At 33.3% G+C, this 24030-nt stretch overlaps 1 protein-coding gene across 1 annotated transcript; it reads right to left on the bottom strand.

The window, feature by feature from the left end:
• Positions 1-1467: 1467 nt before the first annotated feature.
• Positions 1468-3257, bottom strand: LOC127087348 (uncharacterized). The gene is made up of 3 exons (XM_051028235.1): positions 3138-3257; positions 2450-2870; positions 1468-2122 (listed from the first exon to the last, which is right to left on the bottom strand). The coding sequence occupies exons 2-3, from the start codon at positions 2826-2828 to the stop codon at positions 1644-1646; spliced, it is 858 nt and encodes a 285-aa protein (XP_050884192.1). The 5' UTR covers positions 2829-2870; positions 3138-3257; the 3' UTR covers positions 1468-1643.
• Positions 3258-24030: the final 20773 nt, after the last annotated feature.

Genomic DNA, 24030 nt, shown 5'->3' on the forward strand with positions numbered 1-24030 from the left:
CTATGAAAATGCACCAGAGTGACCGGGTAAAACTGCAGTTCGGCATGCAACAACAGATTCCAAAACCCCGACGTGTTTGGGAGATGGACATCAAAAAAGAGTTGATGTCCAATGGGATTATTCCGACTGGAGAGACTTTGCAAAAGAGATGTGTCGTTAATGGAGGAATCGACGACAACACATCTTAAACGAACCAATCATCCATGGTGCAAGACCAACTCAATAATATATGGCATGGTTTAGGTCGGTAACAACGCAATAATTTGTGTCAGCCGCGGTATTTTATTGATCCACGCCAACTAGTTTCGTCATCGTACGCCCAACAATAAGTCCCCTTCCAACACCAATGTCAAACCATTCAAACTCAACAACCAACCTCACATCATCAACCTATCACATACACCCAACAACTAAACGTCCAACTTCGCAACCCATTCATATCATCCACCCAACAACCAAACACCCAACGTCGCAATCCATTCATGTCACCCACCCAACCACAAAACCAAGAATCAAACCATACCCACCAACAACCATACACTTCAACCACAACCGTTTATAGCCCAAATGATTCATATGGGTCACTTCATCGTAGCCCTCCACCAATGACCACTCAAATATCTCATCACCAAAACACACAACCATTGTTTAACTATAGTACATCCCAAGAACAATTGCTTCGTTTCCAAAACAATTCAATGTCTCAATTCAGGCAACTATATCCACAATCCACCCAACCTCACTGGCCTAACTACGATGACATGGGCACCGAACTCCATTACTGAAGCGTCGTTGGCCAGAAGGCATACACCACATGCCAAAGACATGCGTCAGATGCATTGATGCATCTTCATGAGGCATCCAATGTATGCGCCACTCAAATTGGCGCCTCCTCTTTAGGGGAAATTGATGCGTCAATTCATCTGACGCATCTGTTTTGAAAGGTGGTTATTTTTGAGGAAAAAAAATAAAAAATTATTATTTTGATTTTTTTTTTTTAAATTGTGATTATTTTCAAAAAATATCCCAATTTAAAAAGGATAAATAACGTGTACTTGACTAATTTATTACAAATGTCTAAATATTTATCCAATTATATATTAAATAAACTCTAGTTCTCACACATTCCTTTATTCTCACAATTTTTCTCATTTTCTCCTGCACAATACTTACTATTATTTTAGTTTTCCATTAATTTTGGAAGGACTTGGTGATTTATCTCAAAAGTAAGTAACTAAATCCACCCAAAATCAATGAAACCAAAAAATATACCTAAAGTTTTGTCGTTGTCTTTATAGAAATCACAACCAAGATTTGGGTTATAAAATGAAGGAAAAATATGGATGTAGGAAAGTTGTTTAAATGGTCACATGACAGGCAATTTCACTCAGAACATCTAAGTTGTGATTACATGTTCTTTATTTTTGACAATAATTTATGTGTTCTTTGATGGGTTGAAAACCAAGAGAAAAGAAGATGTTTAGAGTTCATAGCCATTTCATACATTGAATATAGTCCTAAACACAACAATTCATCAGACCATCACAAAAAACAATCAAATTGATGTTATCATGATGAAACTTGGTTTTTATCACAAGGCCACAAACTTGGTTTTTATCTTGATTTTTTAACCCACCACAGCATCAATCGTCATCTTCTTCCTCTTCTTCAAACTCTTCTTCCTCCTCATCTTCGTCGTTGCCCTGTTCTTCACCGTTTTCTTCATCGGTAACAATGAAACCTCCTAGCGTCTCATCATCATCATCATTATTGTCATCTTCTTCTTCTTCTTCTTCAACAGTTTTGTTGACACTAGCTGTTTTCTTTCTCTTAGCTCCTCCTTTATCTTTAGACCTTGTGGAGTACACAGGTTTCTTACCTTTTCCCGTCTTAGCAACAAGGTCTTTATCATCTTCACTATCACCGGTCCACTCGTCATCCTCATTGTCTTCAAATACTTTTCGCTTTCCCTTCGTTTTCCTCGTCTCCTCAGAATCATCCCCATCGTCATCCTCGCTTTCTTTGCTAGGCTCCTCGAGGAACCATTTCCAATTCTCCACTTTCTGGATCATGCCCTTTGGATACCGGTCAAACTCATGTCTCATCACAAGAAAGCCAAACTCTGCATTTTCAAAACCACAATATCTTCAAAAGTATTCAAGAGGCTATCCCCGCAAATTCAAAAAACAAACTCGTGTCACAAAAATAACCATCATGTGAACAACTGTTAAACTGACATGAACTATACTACCCTTAGGTTTCACATATACATACAAGATATAACCGAAGATATTCATCACAAAATATTGCTATGTTAGAGTACCATTGTTGACATGAATTGAACATAGTTTAACTAACAGTCATCAACTTGAAAATCTCTATTTCACCATCATCATTAGCATGCAAAGCAAAGAAACAAAAATTGTTTCGATAGAAAATGCAAAAGTACCTTGAACAGGATCAATCTGTGAAAGATCAAGTTGGTCAAAGTGAATCTGAGTTTCAGAAAGTTGAGGCTTGTTCAATTTGAACCAGAGGGGAGTTTTCCCTGACAAACAGAAACGGTCTCCGAGTTCCAATTGACCGTTATCGAACTTGTTGAAGAGCTTAAGAGTTCCGTCATTGTTTTTCAAAACCCAAATGGGGTTTGTTCCGATGACTTGGAATGAAACCCTAGGAGGCTCTGAATCGGCATCGTTGAGTTGGAACGAAACGTGACGGCGGGAAACAGTGTGGTCGTCGGTGTTAAAACCAGAACCTCGTCCGAACAATGCTTTCTCGCCGCTTTCCAAAGGGAATTTGGAACCATCTTCGCCTTCGAGCTCCATCCACAATTCTCCACAACCATCTTTTCATTCCGGTTGCTAGCGCTAAAAAGTAAATACTCTATTTTTAAATATTCTATATATTTCTTTAGCAATGATATTCTTACCCCTATATTTTTCCATTAATGATATTCTATTTTTAAATTACTTTTTCTCCCTAAAATTAATTCTATTTTTTATATGTTCAATGGTAATATGGATCGAAAGAAAGCAAAACAAAGCTGCCAAAATAGCATAAATTTCGGTAATTTTAACAAAAGGTGTTATAATATGTAATATCTGTAATACATAATTGAACAGTAAGGAACTAACCCCGTCTGAAGCTGAAATAATAGAATGAAGATTTGGTATGAAATCAGCACTTTCAATTTTTATAATCATGTCTATATCAGCATTATGTTCTGCAGAAAAAATATACAACTAGTGTGTTCTTAAAAGGATAAATATAACAATAAAGAAGAAACATGATATCATATCCACACGCTCGGATAAACAAGCACAAAAAGGAAATTAGACAGAAAAAAAATAGTTACTTTTGAGGTATTCTTTTAACTCATAAACCACTATATATGAAAATGTTCAAAATGGCAATATGAAAACGTGGTTCAGTTATAGCATGATACTTGAACTTGTTTATTAAAGTTGGTGCAATTTTACTTTTAAGCAAGTCTCTCGTTGATTTTGTTTCAAATATTGAAAGAGTTTATAAAGCTTCGACATATATATATATTGCTTAAGTAAAATAGAATGATAATAGGCTTGTTGGACTATTGGTGTATTTAATGGACTTTAATTTTAAAGGTGTTAACTAATTAATTAGTTTAGAAACATATTATTTCAATTTATTAAATATTAATTCATTTAAAAATATATTAATTAATAATTATACTAGCCACCGTTGTCACCTAATTAAAAAATACTTTTTTATCTTAATCATCAATGTCACGTTTGCAAAAGTGGAGGGAACCGCAAAAATCCAATGACCATCAAAGTTAAGGGATCAAAATCACAGGTTTTATAATAGGAGTACCAATTATTTGAAACGCCGAAACTAGGTGGATCAAAAGTGCATTTAAGTCAATTGTTTAATATTAACCAATTTTATTTTACTATTTATTGTTTTTTAATTTTTAAAATTTATTAATCAAATTATAAATTAATGTTACAACTTGGGTAATATTATGTATTTTATTGGTTAATAAAATTGTGAAGTTGATTAATAAACTATCAGGAAAAATATATGGTTAATAACATATATTTTTGTGGTTAATGCAATAATAATATTGATTAATAACAAATGTTATATTTTTGTTATGAAATTAATTTAAAAAATATATATTTTATAAATATATTTTATTTAAAATAAATTTTTAATATTATTTTATTAAAAAAAATTGTTCATAATATAAATAAAGTGAATAATATTTGTATAAGTATTGGTATAGACAATGGATGTAAGAATAACATTACTCATATTTTATATTTTATATGTATATATTTTCACTTCTTCCATTTTGTGTCAAACAAAAAATAAACTATCAATTTAATGTATTCTTATATATATATATATATATATATATATATATATATACTATTAATAATTTATTCTAAACTATTCATAATTCATCAATATTTAATATAAAATATATCAATTTAGTTATCAAAACATACACACACAAAAATTGCAAATTTAGTATAAGAACATCTTAATAATAAGATTGAATCAATGTTATTTTGGACAGGTTAAAAACCTAATTGACCAAGGCTTAATGTATCTTAAATTAATTTTATTTAACCTAAGGTGTAAATCAGTTCACACGATAAGATCAAAATACAATCTCTTATCTCCATTTTTGATATATTAAAGGAGATTGAAGCCACTTCACTCACTTCAAACACTTCTATTTAAACTCATTTAACTCACTTCACACACTTTCGCTATTATCACAACAATCTCAACAATGGCTTCTCCACAACAATCTCAACAACAAGAACAAGCTCAACAATAAGATGTTATTTCTACTCAATGTACTTGTCATGGTTCTGCTTCATCTGAAGGTGGCAAGAAACACAAGAAATCGGGGTTTGAATTGGTTTCTAAAAACAAAAGTTTTTCCAAAACCAACTCAAAAAACAATAATACGAATAAAAAATAACATAATTATATTTATACTAGTTTGCTGTCAACAAAACTACCTTCAGTCCATCCTACCAAGGTAATTTTTCCTTCTCAATAAGGACTTAATCCACTATAATCAAAACCTGATTACAGACGCCACAAAGACAAATTATCTTTGTCTTCTTGAGTCTATCTGACTAAAACCTAGTTACTCAAGGAAAACCACTCAAACAAATTTGAGATTTACAAGTTTGTGTTTACAAAGAATGCTTCTAAGAAAGCAGATTAACACAAGTTTAATACAAAGAATATCTCACACAATAACGAGAAACAACTCTTGTGTGTTTACAAAGAATATACACATAAAACATTTACTATATTAGAGAGAGTGTGTATGTTCAATAACGTAAGCGTTAGCAACTTTTTTAATTCTTCCAAGTCTTCTTTATATAGGAAGTTAAAAGATCTGTTGGAGAGTAGAATTGGAATAGAAAATTACAGTTGTCTCTTTATGTAACAGTTTGCATATAGGAGAAAAAAGTATACAATAGTATTGTCCTTAGCCAACAAAGTAAGTGTAGTGGAGGGAAGGGTGATCTTGTACTGTGTACTATTTTTCTGATGCAAAACCTTTTGATCTTGTCTTCTAATCTATAGAGGCTTCTGATGAAATGATGATGAAGCATGCTTATAAGGATCAAGAGACTAGTTGATAGAATCTTCAGAACCTCGGCCTTCAGAGTCTTGACATAGTTCCTCAGAACCTGGTCTTCAGAGTCTTCAGATCTTATTCTTCAGAATATTAAAAAATTGAGCACAGAATCTTGAAGGCTGGAAATCCATCAAAGACTCTTCAATCAGAGCCACGGTCAGAAGCTTTAGCATAAACGTTCATCAGAATCGTTGTCTAAGAGCTTTCTTGAACTTGATAGCATCTTGTAAAACACTTGTATCTCTTCAGAGTCATAGTGTGTTAATTTCATAATTTAATGGCGTCACACGTTAATGTTTCAGAGTCAAAACCTGTTAGCAAAAGCTACACACTAGATAAAAACCATTAGTGTACAAAATTGGTCTCTAAGAAACAATGCATTATTATCGTCAAAACTAAATGCCAAATGCAAAACAAAATAGTGTTCTAACAATCTTCCCCTTTTTGATGATGACAAAATCATGTATTTTTATGAACACTTTTTACTTGGTTTAATTACATAAAAATATCATAGTGAGGTTTGTAAGCTCCCCCTAAATTTTATATAGTTAAAAATTATTTTCAGCTTAGAATATCAGAGTTAGGTTTGCAAGCTCCCTCTGAATTTAAGACGTAAAATAATCTTAACACATATAAAAATCTCAATTAACATGAAAAAAATAACTTCCCATAAGGCAGAATCTTGCTTGCTATTATCTTTCCATAAGGCAGAAGCCTGGTTACTATCTTCCCATTGAGGCAGAATCTTGATCGTAATGGTTGAAGTAACTTCTCATAAAGCAACTGCTTGGGTACAAAAGTATTTCATTCATAATCCTTGCTTGATATCAATCTCATCATAGAGCATGATTTGTCAAAGCTTTCATATCTTGGTTGTATTCCTGATGTCTTATTGTTATCAGAACTTGAATATATTAGGTTCAAAGCTTGTATAAACCAGATTCAAAGTTTGTATACTCCTGGTTCAACCTTAATCATGTGAACTTAGTTTAGAACAATAATATGTTTGGTTAACTACAAACTGCCTAGTTAACTATAAACTGCTTAGTTAACTATTCAGAACATAAGCTTGATTCTTAAACTTAATCCTTGTTCCTACGAAGTTGATTAAACTTGCTTGGTTGATGCCTTAGAACCTGAAACACTTGGTTAACATGATGAACTTTTTCAAAGTTCTCAGAATCACCAATGTCATAATATATAAAGACATGTTTGGTTTTCATAATGGAATTATATATATCAAAATCAAAGTTATTCTTTCTCCCACTTTGTCATCATTAAAAAGATAAAATAAAAGACAAAGTGAACACCAAACAAAATTTTCATTTCATGATTGCAAAATTATCAGCACATAACAAAAATGAAAAGATAAAAACTTAGAAACTAAAATTTGAATAAAAAATAGGGGTTTCTAAGAAGGCAATTTGACTAAGATGGCGTCCAGCATTCCTTTAATCTTTGAATTTTTCCCAGCGTGAGCCTTAAGAATCTCATTTTGCTTATCCAGCCTTTCTCTGACAATCACATTCTCAACCTTGATTTCTTCTAAAGTCTTCATCAACATAGAAGGAGTAGGGCATGAGTCTTCAGCAATCATTACTTCCTTTGATCCAGAAGTGGATCCAAATTCAATAACTAATTGAGGAGGAGGAAGAGGTTCTACAGAAGGAGCGGAGAGCAAAAACATTGCAGGATCCTTCTGAAGCAAAGGTTCCACTATACCAGAGAGTTTGGTATGAAAGTCCCTTTGTGTTTCCTTCAAGCACCAGAAATTCAGTTCCTCAGAACTGTAGTCAACCCATTTTATGAACTCGTTACACATAGTGTGAACTTCATAAAGGTCTACAATAGATGCAGAACCTTCAGTGAGAGAGTTCAACTTGGCAATAGCCTCAATCTCAAACTGTGAAAATAATTATTCCAAAGGAGTTATGAGGATGTTTGTTTTGAGGGTAGTTTGGATGGAATATTGGAGGGGGTTTCTATCTGGTATGGCAACAATCTCAACCTCTAACTCAGAGTTAGAGTCAGAATCAGAAGCATCTGATGTAACTAAAGGAGCATTAGGGTGAGTTGAGCTTTGTGGGAGAGTGATTGAAGATAAGAGTGATGGTGAAAGTTGAGGTTGAGGAGATGGTGTGATGGTGGATATGAGGATTTCAGTAGGTGATGGGGAGGATAATGGAATTTGTTGTTTAGAAAATAAGTTGAGATGTGGAAAAGTATCATTTGGATTTGAGGTTTGGGGAGCAGAAGGTGTTTGGAAATGAACTTGTTCAGAAGTATGAGCAGGTTCAAAGTGAACTTGTTCAAAAATATGACCAGATAAAATGAACTATTTCAGAAATAGAGATGGGTAGATAATTAGTGGTAGGGATGGAAGAACTATTAATAACTGAAAGAGAAGGAGTTCCAGATGGAACTGACTTACCCAAGACATTTCTAATAGATACAAAAGCAGCAAAAGTTTTGGGTTCTTCATAAGAAGTCTCCTGAGCCTTCTCAATAGCCGTAACCCTTTTTCTATTCTCTCAAAATGCTTCTTGGAAAGCTTCCTATTCTTCTTCTTAGTGGGTTCTAAAACTGTAATGCTTCTTAGAAAGCTCCCATAATCCAGAAGCTCTTGATTTGAGAAGATATGAAAGTCTTCCAGATGGATCCTTTTGTTGCAAATTAATTCCTTAGGAATTTCAACTAGAGGACTGGTTAGATCAGTTACAATGCCCATGTTCTTCAAACTCTTGGCATTGGAAAAATTCCCAACGAGAGATTCCATCCCTTTGGTCTTCTCAGCATCTGTTAGAGAGTCTATCAGTTTGCTCTCTATCAAAATGTCATAAATTAGCCTACCAAGAGGAATCAAGTTTCTCATCTTTCTGCTTATATTCCTTGTTACATTCACAACATCCATAAAGTCCTGAAAAAGAAGTGCATAGAGGTTCACCTTATTTTCCGTAGCAATATAATACATAACATATTGTTGATTAACATTGACGAAGTTACAATAATTTGTTGGCTTTCTGTGATTGACACAACCAAGAAGAATTCTTGCCCAAATTATCATACTAGGGTGAAGATTTTTGATCTTGCTTGCATGACTTCCAGTCATGGAAATTACTTTGGAGATTTTGACCAAATCAGACCTTCTTTCTCCCATATTTTCACACTTTATTCCAGACCCATCATGACCAATGAGTTTAGATATGACTCTCTCAGAAATGACAATCTTCTTTCCCATAAAAAAAGAAATAATTTGGAAGGTGGAAATCTTAGCATGAATCCAGAATTCTCTAACAAGATGAAAGAAAACTGGACCTTGAAGACGTTCAAAGTACTTTTCCCAGCCTTGAGTTTTGACCACAGGTAAAAGATCAAAGCCATTTTCTTTCATGTTGTCAAAGTCAACCATAATTTCACAAAGAACTTCCAAATCTTCTACAGGAGTGGATAAAGTAATTTCAGGAGTATCATAGGCATCTTCAGTGAAAACAAATTTACCAGGATGCGAAGAAGATTATGTCTTATGGGTTTGGAGAAGATGAGGAATATGTTGTGGTGGTTGTGATGATGAAAATTTGTGAACAACCTTTTGAATAATTTCACCGTGTTGTTTTTTAACTTGTTGTTGAGAAACCATTTGATGAAGAACGGGTTTTAGGATTTTAGAACTTTTGGCTCAAAGAGTGAAAGTGTAGGTTGTGACAGTAGCAAAAGTGTGTGAAATGAGTGAAATAGGTTTAAATAGAAATTTTTGCAATCATGACAAACATAAATCAAAAAGCAAACATCTGACAAGGGGGTAAAGTGTGAAAGATTTTACCTAATCCCAAGGTATTTTAACCCAGCGTGTCACATCAGATGTCAGAAACGATTTAGTTTTCTAAGACAGTTGTCTTAAAAACCATTCCACTATTCGAGACTGATTGACAACTATTTAATGAAAATTGTTAAGTATCCATAATGCATATTTGTTTAACCAAACAAATTCTGACTGGATACATTTGAACTTATGAAACCTTCTCACTTCAGAAGACTCACACGTTCAGAACAACCAACAAATATTAGAGTCTAATTTTTCAATTATGAGAGATTAGCATTCTGATAAAAACATCTTTTTCATTCTGGACATAAGTCCATTTTCAAATTTTTTAGAATGAAAACGAATCTATCTTCCTCAAGGAGTTTTGTAAAGATATCATCCCATTGAGGGTATGAATCAAGAAATTTAGATTTAAAATTCCCTTATGAACATAGTCACGTATAAAGTGATGCTTTATCTCAATATGTTTAGCTCTAGAATGAAATATGGGATTCTTAGATAAACAAATAGCAAAAGTATTATCACAGAGTATAGGAATGTTACTCTCATATATCTGGAAACCTTCTAGATGACTTTTCATCTAGAGCATCTGAGTGCTACATCCAGGGGATGTTATATATTCAGCTTCAACCGTTGAAAGTTCTATGGTTGATTTCCTTTTGTTGGGCCATGAGATCAGGTCATCTCTCAGAAAATGACAGATTCCAAAAGTGCTTTCCTCTCAAGTTAGTCTCCAGCGTAATCAGCATCACAATAACCACTTAGATTTTCTATAAAATAAGCTAAGGTTAATCGTACCTTTCAGATCCTCTTAACAGTTGTTAAGTGGGACTCTCTAGGATCTGATTGGATGCGAGCACTCAAACATACACTAAACAAAATGTCAGGTCTATAAGCAGTCGAGTACATAAGAGGACCAATCATACCTCTGTATACCTTATGTTCTAGCTGAGCACTTACCTCATCCTTCTCAAGGATGCATGTAGGTTGCATAAGAGTCTTTGACATCTTACATTTTGTCATATCAAACTTCTTTAGAAGTTATTTGGTGTACTTTCTCTGATGGATCCTTCTGGACTTCGATTGATCTGAATCCCCATAAAGAACTTGAGTTCTCCCATCAGACTCATTTCAAATTTTGCATGCTCAGACTTGGCAAATTCCTTGCACAAAGTAGCATTAAAAGAACCAAATATGATATCATCAACGTAAATTTGAACAACAAGAATGTCGTTTTTTAATGACTTACAGAATAATGTTGTATCAACTTTCCTCTGGTGGAATCATTTTATAACTGAAAATTTATCAGTCTTTCATACCATGCTCTAGGAGCGTGTTTCATACCATACAATGATTTCTTCAGTTTGAAAGTAAAATCTGGATTGTTAGGATTTTCAAAACTATGGGGTTGGTGTACATACACTTCTTCAGTAATGTAACCATTCAGAAAGGCACTCTTAACATCCATCTGATATAAGATGATGTTATGATTAATTGCAAAGGAAATTAAGAGACGGATATACTCTAACCTGGAAACTGGTGCAAAGGCTTATGTATAGTCAATCCATTTTTTCTAACTATAACCTTGTGTTACTAGTCGAGCCTTATTTCTTATTACCTCACCTTGTTCATTCAACTTGTTTCTAAAAACCTATTTGGTTCCAATAATGTGAGTTCCTTTGGGTCTTGGCACCATATCCCACACGTCATTTCTGGAGAATTGATTGAGTTCCACTTGCATAGCCAGAATCCATTTTGTTCCCATAAGCGCTTCCTTAATTTATATAGGCTTTATCAGAGACATCAAACCCAGAAGAGTTTCTTTAGAAGGTTTGAAAGAGGATCTGGTTCTAACAGGATCAGACTTGTCTCCCAGAATCAATTCTTCAAAATGTGAATATCTCTATTTGTGCCTTCTCATAGGAGTCCGAGCTTCAACAACTTCTTATTGAGGAGCTTCTGAAGTCTTTCCTTCAGAACCTGAATAAGTAATCTTCAAATCTGCAAATTTCTCTACTAGCTTTGACTTTTCAGAGTCAAGCTTATTATCGAATCTGACATGTATTAATTCTTCAACAATCTGTGTCTCAGTATTGTATACTCTATAGCCTTTTGAGTATTCAAAGTATCCTAACATGATTCACTTCTATGCCATATAATCAAACTTGCTCAGATGCTCCTTAGTGTTTAACAAAAAACAAGAGCATCCAAAAGGATAAAAATATAAAATGTTGGGCTTCAGATTCCTCCACAATTTATAGGGAGTCTTACCAAGAATAGGTCTTATATAGATCCTGTTCTGAATATAACACGTTCTATTGACTGTCTCTGCCCAAAAGTGCTTAGTCACATTAGTCCCGTTGATAATGGTTCTGAACATCTCTTGCAGAGTCCTATTCTTCCTCTCTATAACTCCATTTTGTTGTGGAGTTCTAGAGCAGGAGAAATCATGGGAAATACCATTAGCATCAAAGAGTTTTTCAAAGTCTTTGTTTTTAAATTATCCACCATGATCACTTCTGACTTTTACAATTCTGAGATCCTTCTCATTTTGCACTTGGGAGCAGAAGGTAGAAAACACAAAATGTGACTCATCCTTGTGTCTGAGAAATTTCACCCATGTCCATCTGTTGTAGTCATCAACAATGACTAGTCCATACTTCTTACCATTGACATAGGCAGTTTTCACTGGACCAAACAAGTCAATGTGAAGAAGCTTCAATGATTTGAAGGTTGAAACAACATTTTTAGCCTTGAAAGACGTTTTAGAAAAATTTCCTTTCTAACATGCTTCACAAAGAACATTTGAAGCAAACTTCATATTTATCAGGCCTCTAACTAAATTAAGTTTATTTAGCTGAGAAATCCTCCTCATGCTAACATGGTTCAATCGTTTATGCCACGTCCATTGCTATTCATTTATAGACATAAGACATTTTACATTTTTATTCTTCAAATTAGAAAGCCATATCTTATAAATTTTATTCTTCCTCTTTCCATTGAAATGAATTGAGCCATCCTTTTGACTGGCAGCTTTACATGACTTTTGATTGAAAATAATATCATAACTATTGTCACTTAACTGACTTATGGGAAACAGATTATGCATTAAACCTTCAACTAAAAGAATATTAGTAATGGAAGGAAGTTTACCATTACCTACTGTTTCGGAGCCATTGATCTTCCCTTTCTGATCACCTCCGAAACCGACGATACCTTTAGGGTTAAGTTCTAGGCTTTAGAACATATGTCTTATTTCCGTCATGTGCCGCAAGCATTCAGAGTCCAGGTACCATGACTGATGTCTTAACTTTGCTGCTAAGGATATCTGTAACATATACTATCTTATCCTTAGGTACCCATATCTTTATGGGTCCTTTTGGGTTAGTCTTCCCAGAGTTCTTAACGAACTTGGGTTTCTGTGCAGGATATTTATACATGAATGCATGATTAGAACGAGCATGAGGATTTGCTTTATCCTTAGGTTTAGAAACAATTCTACCTTTAAGCCTAACATCATTTTGTTTCCAGAAGGAATAAAATGTGACTAAAAAGTATTTGGCTTGTCATTTTTTTTCAGAATTAGATTTGTCATCAGAATCATAGCCAATACCCCTTGTCCCGTTTCCGCTAACACCATAAATCATGAAAGTCATTAAGCTTTTATTCAGGCTTTTAGTAAGAAATTTCTGGAAATATTTATCATACTTTTGTATGATATCACCAAAACCTGTAGAGGCTTTAGAAATAATTTTCTTTTCAGGTTTGAGACTCTTGCATTGAGGCACAAAGTTGTTGTTTTTCAAAATGAGATTTTCTTCACTCAAACTTGAAAAATCTTTTTGAAGCTTACAATAAGCTTCTGATTCAGATACATGAATCTTCTTCAGATCCTTTATTTGTCCAGAAGATTCTGATATTTTTCCATAACTTCTGATAAACTAAATTCAAGCTCATAACGAGAAAGTTCAGAAAATACCTCTTCAGAATCTGACTCAGATTCTAATTCTGATCGAATCGTTTCTGCAAGAGCTTCTATGCAAGCCATCAACGCCATTTTAGCCTGCTCTTCTTTAGAATCATCTTATGAAGACTCTGAATCATCCCATGTAGCCATCATACCCTTCTTCTCTCCTCTGAAGTTATTCCTAGGCCTTTATTTCTTTAACTTTGGATATTCATTCCTGAAGTGGTCAGGCTCCTTGAACTCAAAGCACGTGAGTTCTTTGCCAGCTCCAGCCTTCTTGGATCCAAATTTGGACTCATAACGACCATTTGTCCTTCTTTGTCCTATGAATTTATGTTGTCTTTTCTTCCAGAGTTGATTAACGTGTATGAACAGAAGAGACAATTCATCTTCTTATTCTGATTCCTCTTCATACTCTTCATCCGTTTCTGCTTGAAGAGCTTTTGTCTTCTTAGATCTTCCTGAAGACTTCAGAGCAACAAACTTACTCTTTCTCTTGGGCTCATCTTCCTCGAGCTCAATCTCATGACTTCTTAAAGAACTGACCAGTTTTTCAAGAGAAATATTGTTAAGATCCTTTGATAACTTCGGAGTTGCTACCATAGGTCTCCAACACTTAGGTAGATTTCTGATGATCCTTTTAACATGATCAGTAGTAGAATACCCTTTGTCCAGAACCTTAAGTCCTACAACAAGAGTATGAAACCTTGAGAGGATGTTCTCAATAGTTTCTTCATCCTCCATCTTGAATGCTTCATATTTTTGAATCAAGGAAAAAGCCTTAGTTTCTTTTACTTGTGCATTCCCTTCATGCATCATCCTCAGAGAATCAAATATAAACTTATCAGTATCTCTGTTGGTTATTTTCTCATACTCAGTGTCGTACCCCTAATTTTGATCACTTTCTCAGCTAACTCAGAGTTTTGATTATTGACATGTCCAAAACTCTTTACAGGCTATCTGGTCAACCCAAAGACTTAAAAAGTTAAAGGGGGGTCCTTTTGACTTTTTATTCTCCTCTAAGGAGTTTAATCTTACATTAGAGTTTAATTGCTATTTTAGATTTTTTTTTCAGGGAATAGTTTAATTTGTCAAGCTAACATATAATTGTATTAACTACTTAGAAAAACATATAGTTTGCAATCTATTAGAAAATACCGGTTAAAGTCATTTGGTCATTTGTTTAGTTAAGTAATTAGGCTAGAAAAATTATTAATTATTATTGACTAGGATGATATTTTAATTAGTGAACTATCTAAGTTTAAAATAGTTAAGATTAATTCATGGTTATTGAGATATTTAGATCGTTATCATATATGCTTGCCTAAGGTACTTTATTTCAAATAATTGAAATAGCATAATTGGTAGAAGAACATGTATAAGGAGTTGTGAGTGTGAGAGGACATGAGTTTGAATCTCAATTTTCTTACTTTAGATCTTATTTTTACTAACATCACAAATCTTTTTTTTAAACTATTATTATAAAGAACTTTTTTTAACAAACATCATAAAACTTTTATAACTAAAATCCTGAAATAATTTCTAAATCAATTTTATTTTCTAACAATATTTTTTAAAGTATCATAATAAAAAATGAATACAATCTTAATGTATAATCTATTTCCAATTAACAAAATCCTAATTTGTTTCAAAATCACTAACCAAAGTTAATTTTCAGATCAAATCATAATATATTAAAAATTATATAAAAAAAAGACAAATAAATATTTAATATTTTTGTACATCTTATATTTTGTACTTTGTGGTTAAAATATTGAATTAGGACAAGTTCCGCTTTTAAATCCCTTTTTAATAAATGTATATTTAAGTAATCAAATATTTCATAAAAAAAATATACAAAAGAAATATAATTAATTAGGGTTATAATTTAAAATTAATTAAATTAATTTAGGATGAGATTAATACAAAAAAATAACTAATTTGGATAATTTTAGGGATAATATGGGATAAGGTTATGGGACAAAACCCTAGGATTCTAAAGGATGAAAATTTATGGGATAACTATGGGATAATTTAGGGGATAACTTTGGGATAATTTTTGGGAGAATAAGTAGGGATACATTTTTAGGGTTTTAGATATAATTTTTTTTATAACAATTTCAAGGGATAAAAACAAGGGACAAACATCAGGATAAGTGATATGGTCTTTGAGATTATATAATTAAACTTTTAATATGTTTGTTAAAATAACTATATATAGGGCCCATTTGTTTTGGCTTTTTTTAAAAATAATTTTTATAATGTTATATATTTTAGTGTAAAAAAAATTTACAAAGAAACTTTTCATAAAAGTTTCAAATGAAAATTTGGTTTGAATAGTTATTCTTAAAATGTTATTTTAGGTATTTCATCATTTTATCGAAACTTTTTTGGGTATCAAATTTTCAAAAAATCACTTAATTTTGAAGCTATTTCAAATAGCTTTTCATAAAAATTATTTTTAAGACACAACTTCTTGAAAAAATTGTGATTTTGACTATGTTTTGATCTTCAATAATGTATATTTATGTTATAGAATGAACAATTCAATCTTTTAATTTATGAAAAACAAATTTAGAAAAACTTATAATATTTTTAAAAACATTTTTATAAAATCCATTTTCAAAAATACAAAGAAAAAATCCATTTTTTTAAAGCTAAAAGAAACTGGCCTAATATCATTATGGGTTTAATTTCTTAAATCAAAATAGTTATATTTTTTTTCAATCAATCAAAAGGGATATGCCATATAAATATATAATATTTATTTTCATAAATAAATAAATTATTATTTTTTTTGTAATCAATAATGGGGATAATCATATGATAAATCTCTAAGGAAATTTTAGGGTTTAACAGATAAATAATTAGGGATAAGGGATATAATACTTGGGTTTATATAATTATCTTTTAATAAAATCTCTAAGAAAATTTTAGGGTTTAACGGATAAATAATTAGGTAGGGATAAGGGATATAATATTTGAATTTATATAATTATCTTTTAATTTATTTTTTTAAATAAATTAATAATTATATTTTTGCGAATAATCAATTGGGATAAAATCAATCTAAACTCACCTCAAACTATAAGTCATCTACTTTAGTGCATTGAGGTATTTTTCAAAATCAATTACTTCTCCACCCCCAATGCGTGAGAACTTTTAAGAGATAAAAACAATCAATCAACCAACATTTTAAAGACGAACTACGGGACTCTGATCCTTCAATAAATTTGAGGGTACGTAGGCATAGAGTGGTAAGACTCTAGCGAGTATAATAATCAAAAAACAATTTTTACGACTTCCCTTATTAAAATAATAAACATTTTTTTATAAATAAATAAATAATTAAACAATTAATAAATATTAAAGCAAACATTCCTTAAAAGCACATAAACCCTAGAATTAAAGGAGGATCACATTGAGTACAATGGAGGTAAGGGGTGCCTAATACATTCCCCTTACTTAACCGACTTCCGAACCTAGCATCTTACCCTTAGTTTATAGGTTCAAAACCAACTCAATAAAGCAATAACACGAACAAGAAAAATAACAAATTTATTTTTATACTTGTTTGTTGTTAACGAAGCTACATGCAGTCCACCCTACCAAAGTGATTTTTCCTTCTCAATAAGGACTTAATCCACTATAGTCAAAACCTGATTACAAACACCACAAAGACAAACTATCTTTGTCTTCTTGAGTCCACCTGACTAAAACCTAGTCACTAAAGGAAAACCACTCAAACAACTTTAAGATTTACAAGTTTGTGTTTACAAAGATTGCTTCTAAGAAATAAGATTAACATAAGTTTAATACAAATAATATCTCACACAATAATGAGCAACAACTCTTCTGTGTTTACAAAGAATATACACAGAAAATATTTAATATATCAGAGAGTATGTGTATGTTCAATAGCGTAAACGTTAACAACTTCTTTAATTCTTCCAAGCCTTCTTTATACAGGCAGTTAAAAGATCCATTGGATGGTATAATTGGAATAACAAATTGTAGTTGTCTCTTTGTGTAGCGGTTTGCATGTAGGAGACAAAATGATACAATAATATTGTCCTTAGCCCATAATACCAGCGTATTGAAGGGCATGGTGATCTTGTAATGTGTATTATTTTTCTGATGCAAAACCTTTTGATCTTATCTTCTAATCTTCAGAGGCTTTTGATGAAATGATGTTAAATCATTCTTATAAGGATCAAGATACTAGTTGACAAGATCTTTAGAACCTAAGTCTTTAGAGTCTTGACGCAATTCCTCAAAACATGGTTTTAGAGTCTTCAAAGTCTTCAGATCTCGTTCTTCAGAATCTTCAGAACTTGAGCGCATAATCTTGAAGGCTGACAATCCTTCAGAGGCTCTTCAATCAGAGTCATAGTAAGAAGCTTTAGCATAAACGTTCATCAGAACCATTGTCTAAGAGCTTTCTTGAACTTTACAGTATCTTGTAAAGCATTTGTATCTCCTAAGAGTCAGGATGTGTTGATTCCAGAATTTGATGACATCACACGTTCATGCTTCAAAGTCAGCACCTGTTAGCCAAAGCTACACACTAGATAAAAACCATTAGTGTACAAAGTTGTTCTCTAAGAAATAATGCATTGTTATCATCAAAACTAAAGGCCAGGTTCATAACCAAATCTTATTCTAACATCATCATCGCAACCAAAACCATGAATCCCACATATGCTACAAGTTGTTTCATCAAGATCTTTTTTAGGAAAACGTATGCATGTTGAAGATGCTTATGATGCTCTTGAGGTTACTTTGTCTACTCCAGTAGAAAATCTGGAAGTGCTGTGTGAACTATTGGTTGAATTTGACAATATGAAAGATAATGGTATTGATCTTTTAACTGATGTCAAAGTTCAAGATTGGGAATAACTATCCAACCGTCTTCAAGGCCTAATCTTCTTTAATCTGGTTAGAGAAATTTAGATTCATGCTAAATATTATGTCTTCCAAGTTACATCCTTTGTCTTTTGAAAAAAGATTGTGATTTTAGAGAAGCTGATTTCCAAACTCATTGGACATGGTGGGTCTGGAATCAGATGTGAATCAATGGTGGAATAGGAGTCTAATTTGGTTGATATTCCCAAATTGATTTTCTTATTTGGAAAACACTCTAGAAAGGTCAAGGATCTTCACACTAAGCTCAAGGTTTGGGCTAGAATTCTTTTAGGATGTGTTCATGAAAGAAAATCTACATACTTTTTTTACTATATCAATGGTGATCAGTAATACGCCCTTTACTATTTTGCTAGTGAAAAGAAGGTGAATCTCCTTACACTTATCTTTCATCACTTGAGGGAGAGTGTGAAGGAAACCAAATATGGTAGTAGAAAGATGAGGAACTACATTCCTCTAGGTAGGCTGATCTCAAACATTATGATGGAGAGCCAACTGATTGACTCTCTAACGGATGATCAGTTCTCCAAAGGTATGTAACATTTGGATGGAAGGATGCTTAATGCCAAAGGTCTAAAGAATATGGGAATCATTACTAATGTAATAAACCCTCCCGCTAAATTACCCAAGGAAGTCATCCAACACAGAAGGATCCATTTGGAATATTTTCCTATCTTCTCAAAGCCATATCCTCTGGAAGAGGTGGTAGGATTTTTGGAGAAGTGTCATTCAGGTGATATTCTTGCAGCTTCTAAAGCTACTTCTCAGAAGAAGAAGAAGAAGAAGAAGAAGAAGAAGAAGAAGAAGAAGAAGATTACTAAGAAGCATTATGAAAATGTGGCCAAGAAGTTTAAGGCTTCTAGGGAGAATTTGGATACTTCTGCTGAAGAACCTAGATCCTCTAAAGCTACTTCTGCAGGAACTGCTTCTGGAAATTTTGTTCCTTCTGAAAATCGTCTACTTACTGTTAATAACAGTTCATCCATCCCATCAACCACACTCACTTCATATATCCCTTTTCCACACAATTCTTTACAAGTTTGCTTCCTCCCTTTCTCTGCTTCCCAAACTACAAATCCAAATGTTACCATTCCACCATCCTCACCATCACCTTCTGAAATTCTAACCTTAAATAACTCACACACACCTCTACCAATATTTCCATTTGACCTCTTATCCCAACTCTCCCATCTAGAAAACCCATTAACAACTCATTCTGAAAACTATCAACCCACACCCCCCACTCACCTTAACGTCTTTATTGTAGAATCAGACATTGATTCTGATACGGAGTTAGATGTTGAGCTCATAGCCCTCCCAGACAGAAACCTTCAACCCTACTCTGACTAAGCACCCTCTCAAACCAACATTCACCTTACACCTCTAGATGAATTATTTACTCAGTTTAAAGGCGAGGTTGTTGCTAAACTCAACACTCTCTCTAAGGTTTGCACTTCTAATGCAAATCTTTCTGAAGTGTGCTCTAACCAACAATTTCAAAAGTTGGATAGAAGTAAGCTCTGAAGAGTTGGAGTTCATGTTCCTGAAGGAAACTAAAAGGAAGTTCCATGTCAGACTCTCTGGTATTGTTTAACCTCTGCTTCAGAAGGTTCCTCCAACATTTCTTCTTCCTGCTCCAAAAGTTACTCCACCTCCTTCTCTAGTTCAACCTGCTTTTGTTGCCTCTAAGATAACTCTTGTAGCTGGAACCGATTCTAGGGTTAAGAAGACTATGATTTCTGATGAAGTCATTATGAAGACTTTGGAGCACCTGACGGCTGAGAATTCTGAAGTTAAAGAGAGACTCAAGAAACAAGATGAGAAGACATCAAAGATTGAAAGGATGCTTGGATTGATCTTATCAAGACTGCCACCCCCTCATTAAACCCTAATTTTTAAAACTTAATGTTATCTTTGTTGTTCATTTATGTACTTGTTTATATTTTTTAATGGAATGGAATTTTATTCTGGTTTACTTTGTCTTTTATTTTTACTTTTTTAATGATGACAAAGTGGGAGAAAGATTGACTGATTTTGATATATCTAATTTCAATTCTGAAACCCAAACATGTCTCTAATTGGTTATTCTTACATTGGTAATCTCCCTGAGAACTTTGAAAAAGTTCATCATGCTAACTAAGTGTTTCAGGTTCTAAGGCTATTTAGTTCATATGAACCAGGCTTATGTTCTGAACCATGAATAAGGCTTATGTTATGAATAGTTAACCAATCAATTTTCACTTAACAAGACATATTCATGTTCTGAACTAAGTTCAAGATAACCATGTGTGTTTTGAACCAGGCGTATACAAGATCTAAACCAGATAAAGTTCTGAATCAGGTGTATACAAGTTCTAATAACAAACATGCATGCATAATACAACAAGGCATATTGAAATCTCTGACAAATTATGCTCTGTGACGAGGCTAATAACCAAACTTTCTGACACTTAAGCAAAATCAACTCTGAATGAAATAGTTATGAACCCAAGTTGTTGCATTATGGGAAGTTACTACATCTATCATTACCAAGCTTCTTCCTTATGGGAAGATAGTAACCACACTTCAGTAATCAGGCTTCTCCCTTATGGGAAGTTATTTCTTTCAGGCTGATGAGATTTTTATATGTGTTAAGATTATTTTAAGTCTTAAATTCAGGGGGAGTTTGCAAACCTAACTTTGATATTCTAAGCTGAAAAATAATTTTTAACAATATAAAATTCAGGGGAGCTTACAAACCCCGCTCTGATTTTTTTACATGATAAAACCAAGTAAAAATTGTTCATCGAAATACATCGTTTTGTCATCATCAAAAAGGGGGAGATTGTAAGAACAAGATTTGGTTCTGCATATGACCTTTAATTTTGATGATAACAATGCATTGTTTCTTAGAGAACAATTTTGTACACTAATGATTTTTATCTAATGTGTAGCTTTTTCTAATAGGTTCTGACTCTAAAGATTTGACGTGTGATGTTATCAAATTCTAGAATCAACACACTCTGACTCTAAAGAGATACAAGTGCTTTACAAGATGCTGTCAAGTTCTAGAAAGCTCTTAGACAACGGTTTTGATGAACGTTTATGCTAAAGCTTCTGACTGTGACTCTGATTGAAGAGCCTCTGAAGGATTTTCAGCCTTCAAGTTTCTGCGCTCAAGCTCTGAAGATTCTAAAGAATAAGATCTGAGAACTCTGAAGACTAGGTTCTAAGGAACTGTGTCAAGACTCTGAAGACTGTGGTTTTGAAGATTCTCTTAACTAGTCTTTTGATCCTTCTAAGCATGCTTCAACATCATTTCATCATAAGTCTCTGAAGATTAGAAGATAATATCAAAAGGTTTTGTGTCTGAAAAATAGTACACAATACAAGATCACCCTTCCCTCCACTACGCTGATTTTGTAGGCTAAGGACAATACTATTGTACCATTTTGTCTCCTATATGAAAATTGTTATACAAAGAGACAACTGTAATTTGCTATTCTAATTCTACCATCCAACATATCTTTTAACTTCCTATATAAAGGATACTTTGAAGATTGGAAGAAGTTGCTCATGCTAATTCACTGTGCAATATTACGCTCATACACACGCTCTTTGCTGAAGTATATATTTTATGTGTATAGTCTTTGTAAACACAAATAGAGTTGTTGCCCATTATTATGTGAAGAAATTCACTATATTTAACTTATGTTAATTTGCTTTGGTAGAAGCAATACTTGTAAACACATACTTGTAAATCTCAAAGTTATTTGAGTGGTTTCCTTGAGTGACTAGGTTTTAGTCAGATAGACTCAAGAAGACAAAGACGATTTGTCTTTATGGTGTCTGTACTCAGTTTTGGTTATAGTGAATTAAGTCCTTATTGAGAAGGAAAAATCACATTGGTAGGGTGGACTGGAGGTAGCTTTGTTAACAGCGAACCAGTATAAAAATAAGCTTGTTATTTTTATTGTTCGTGTTGCTATTTGATTGAGTTGGTTTTGAAAAAGCTTTCATTTTTAGAAACCCAATTCAAACCCCCAATTTCTTGTGTTTCTTGTCACCTACCTATTCTTGTAAATAGCCACTCATAGAACGGGACCACGCATTTGTCAAAAGAATTGCATATCCTCTTCTCCATTAAAACCAAAAGGACCAACCACTATGAAGGATCACCAACCATAATGTCAGCATCGGTTAAAGCGGCATTAATACTCGAAGTCGAGCAAGTTCTCACTACTTTTTCATCCACCCAGTCATACTCCAATGCATCCGATCGACTTTGAAGATTCAAGTGCTCCAACACCTCAGTGTTTCTCGGATCAGAACCAATTATTCGCAGACAGAGTTTATTGAAGTCTCTAGCTCGTCCCTCATTTGCAAATTAGCTCGTACCTTCTCTCCGACAAGATGAGTGGGGGGCATAGGGATCTCAAGGCAATGTATTATTATGTCAACATTCAATATAAGGGCGTCTAACGACCTAGAAGAATAAGTCTTTTCCTATAAGGAGCATCCTGGGCTAATGGTGCTTCAATTCCAAGAATCCATATGCCACTAATGGATGCCACATTAAGAATGGTGGGAATAATCATGTTGAATATTCCATATTTATTCCAATCTTGGTCTTTAGATATCTCTATTTGAGCCACCCAGATCAAATAGTCAATCATTAACTGAGGAAAGATTCAGAAGTTACTTGGTTTCCCTTTAATGAAGAACCATATATCAGTAATCAATAGGTTGTAGTGCTTAATATGGCACAAATAGAACACTAAGAACATTGCATTGTCACTGATAATGAAATTGGAATAGCTCAGGGTGAAATGATCCGAGATTGGGATCAAAATGCTAGATTGACCAAATGTTTCTCTTACGAAAAAGGGACTAATCAAAGAAGTAGACGAAGCAGTGGAAGTATAGCCCAATGAATCTCTCCACTATAGACGTGACCATGATTCTAGGAATGAAATAAAGACATTGTTAGAGGGGAAATTTCTATTTTAATGAATGAAATGTAGGAAGAAACACGAGAAATAAAAATGTTCTAGAAAAGTAATGAAACTCAAAGGTAAATGGTGTAAAGTAGGAAAGAGATATATTGACTATAACTATTTATAATATCTATAAGGGGTTCCAAATAAATATAAAGATTAATCATGAGAAATCCACTAGAGGTAGGTGGTTGTTGGGAAAATCAAGTGTATACCGTAGTTGTCTTTTTGTAGGCTGAGACGAAGTTTACAACAATTAGGTTTTTTATTTTACGATACAATGGTAACATTGTTCACTCGTAGTAATCACTAGTCACACCATGCAATCCCATACCTCAATATTTGTCATTAATTAAAGTGTTAATTAGAATCGAGAGATAAGTGATTTGAAGGTTAACTAAAGGTTCCTCCGCCAACACAAGATCTATCGAATACAAATATAACAAAATGTAAGCAAACTTGATATTTCTCTAGTATATCGGGGGTTTATGATGGTGGTCGCCAAGACTCTAGACTAAGTGGAAATACAGTAATGCTATATAATGGAACTTTATGATCATATTTTAGCTTTGTAGCACCACTAACTAAATATGGCAAAAATTATGGAACCATAGAAAAGTTAAGCATACATGAACCGAGTTAACATACCACACTAAGAAGCATACAACGTCTAATCAAACGTGGGTCG

Source organism: Lathyrus oleraceus, chromosome 5, assembly GCF_024323335.1.
Source record: "Lathyrus oleraceus cultivar Zhongwan6 chromosome 5, CAAS_Psat_ZW6_1.0, whole genome shotgun sequence".
In the NCBI taxonomy this organism is placed as follows: domain Eukaryota; kingdom Viridiplantae; phylum Streptophyta; class Magnoliopsida; order Fabales; family Fabaceae; genus Lathyrus; species Lathyrus oleraceus.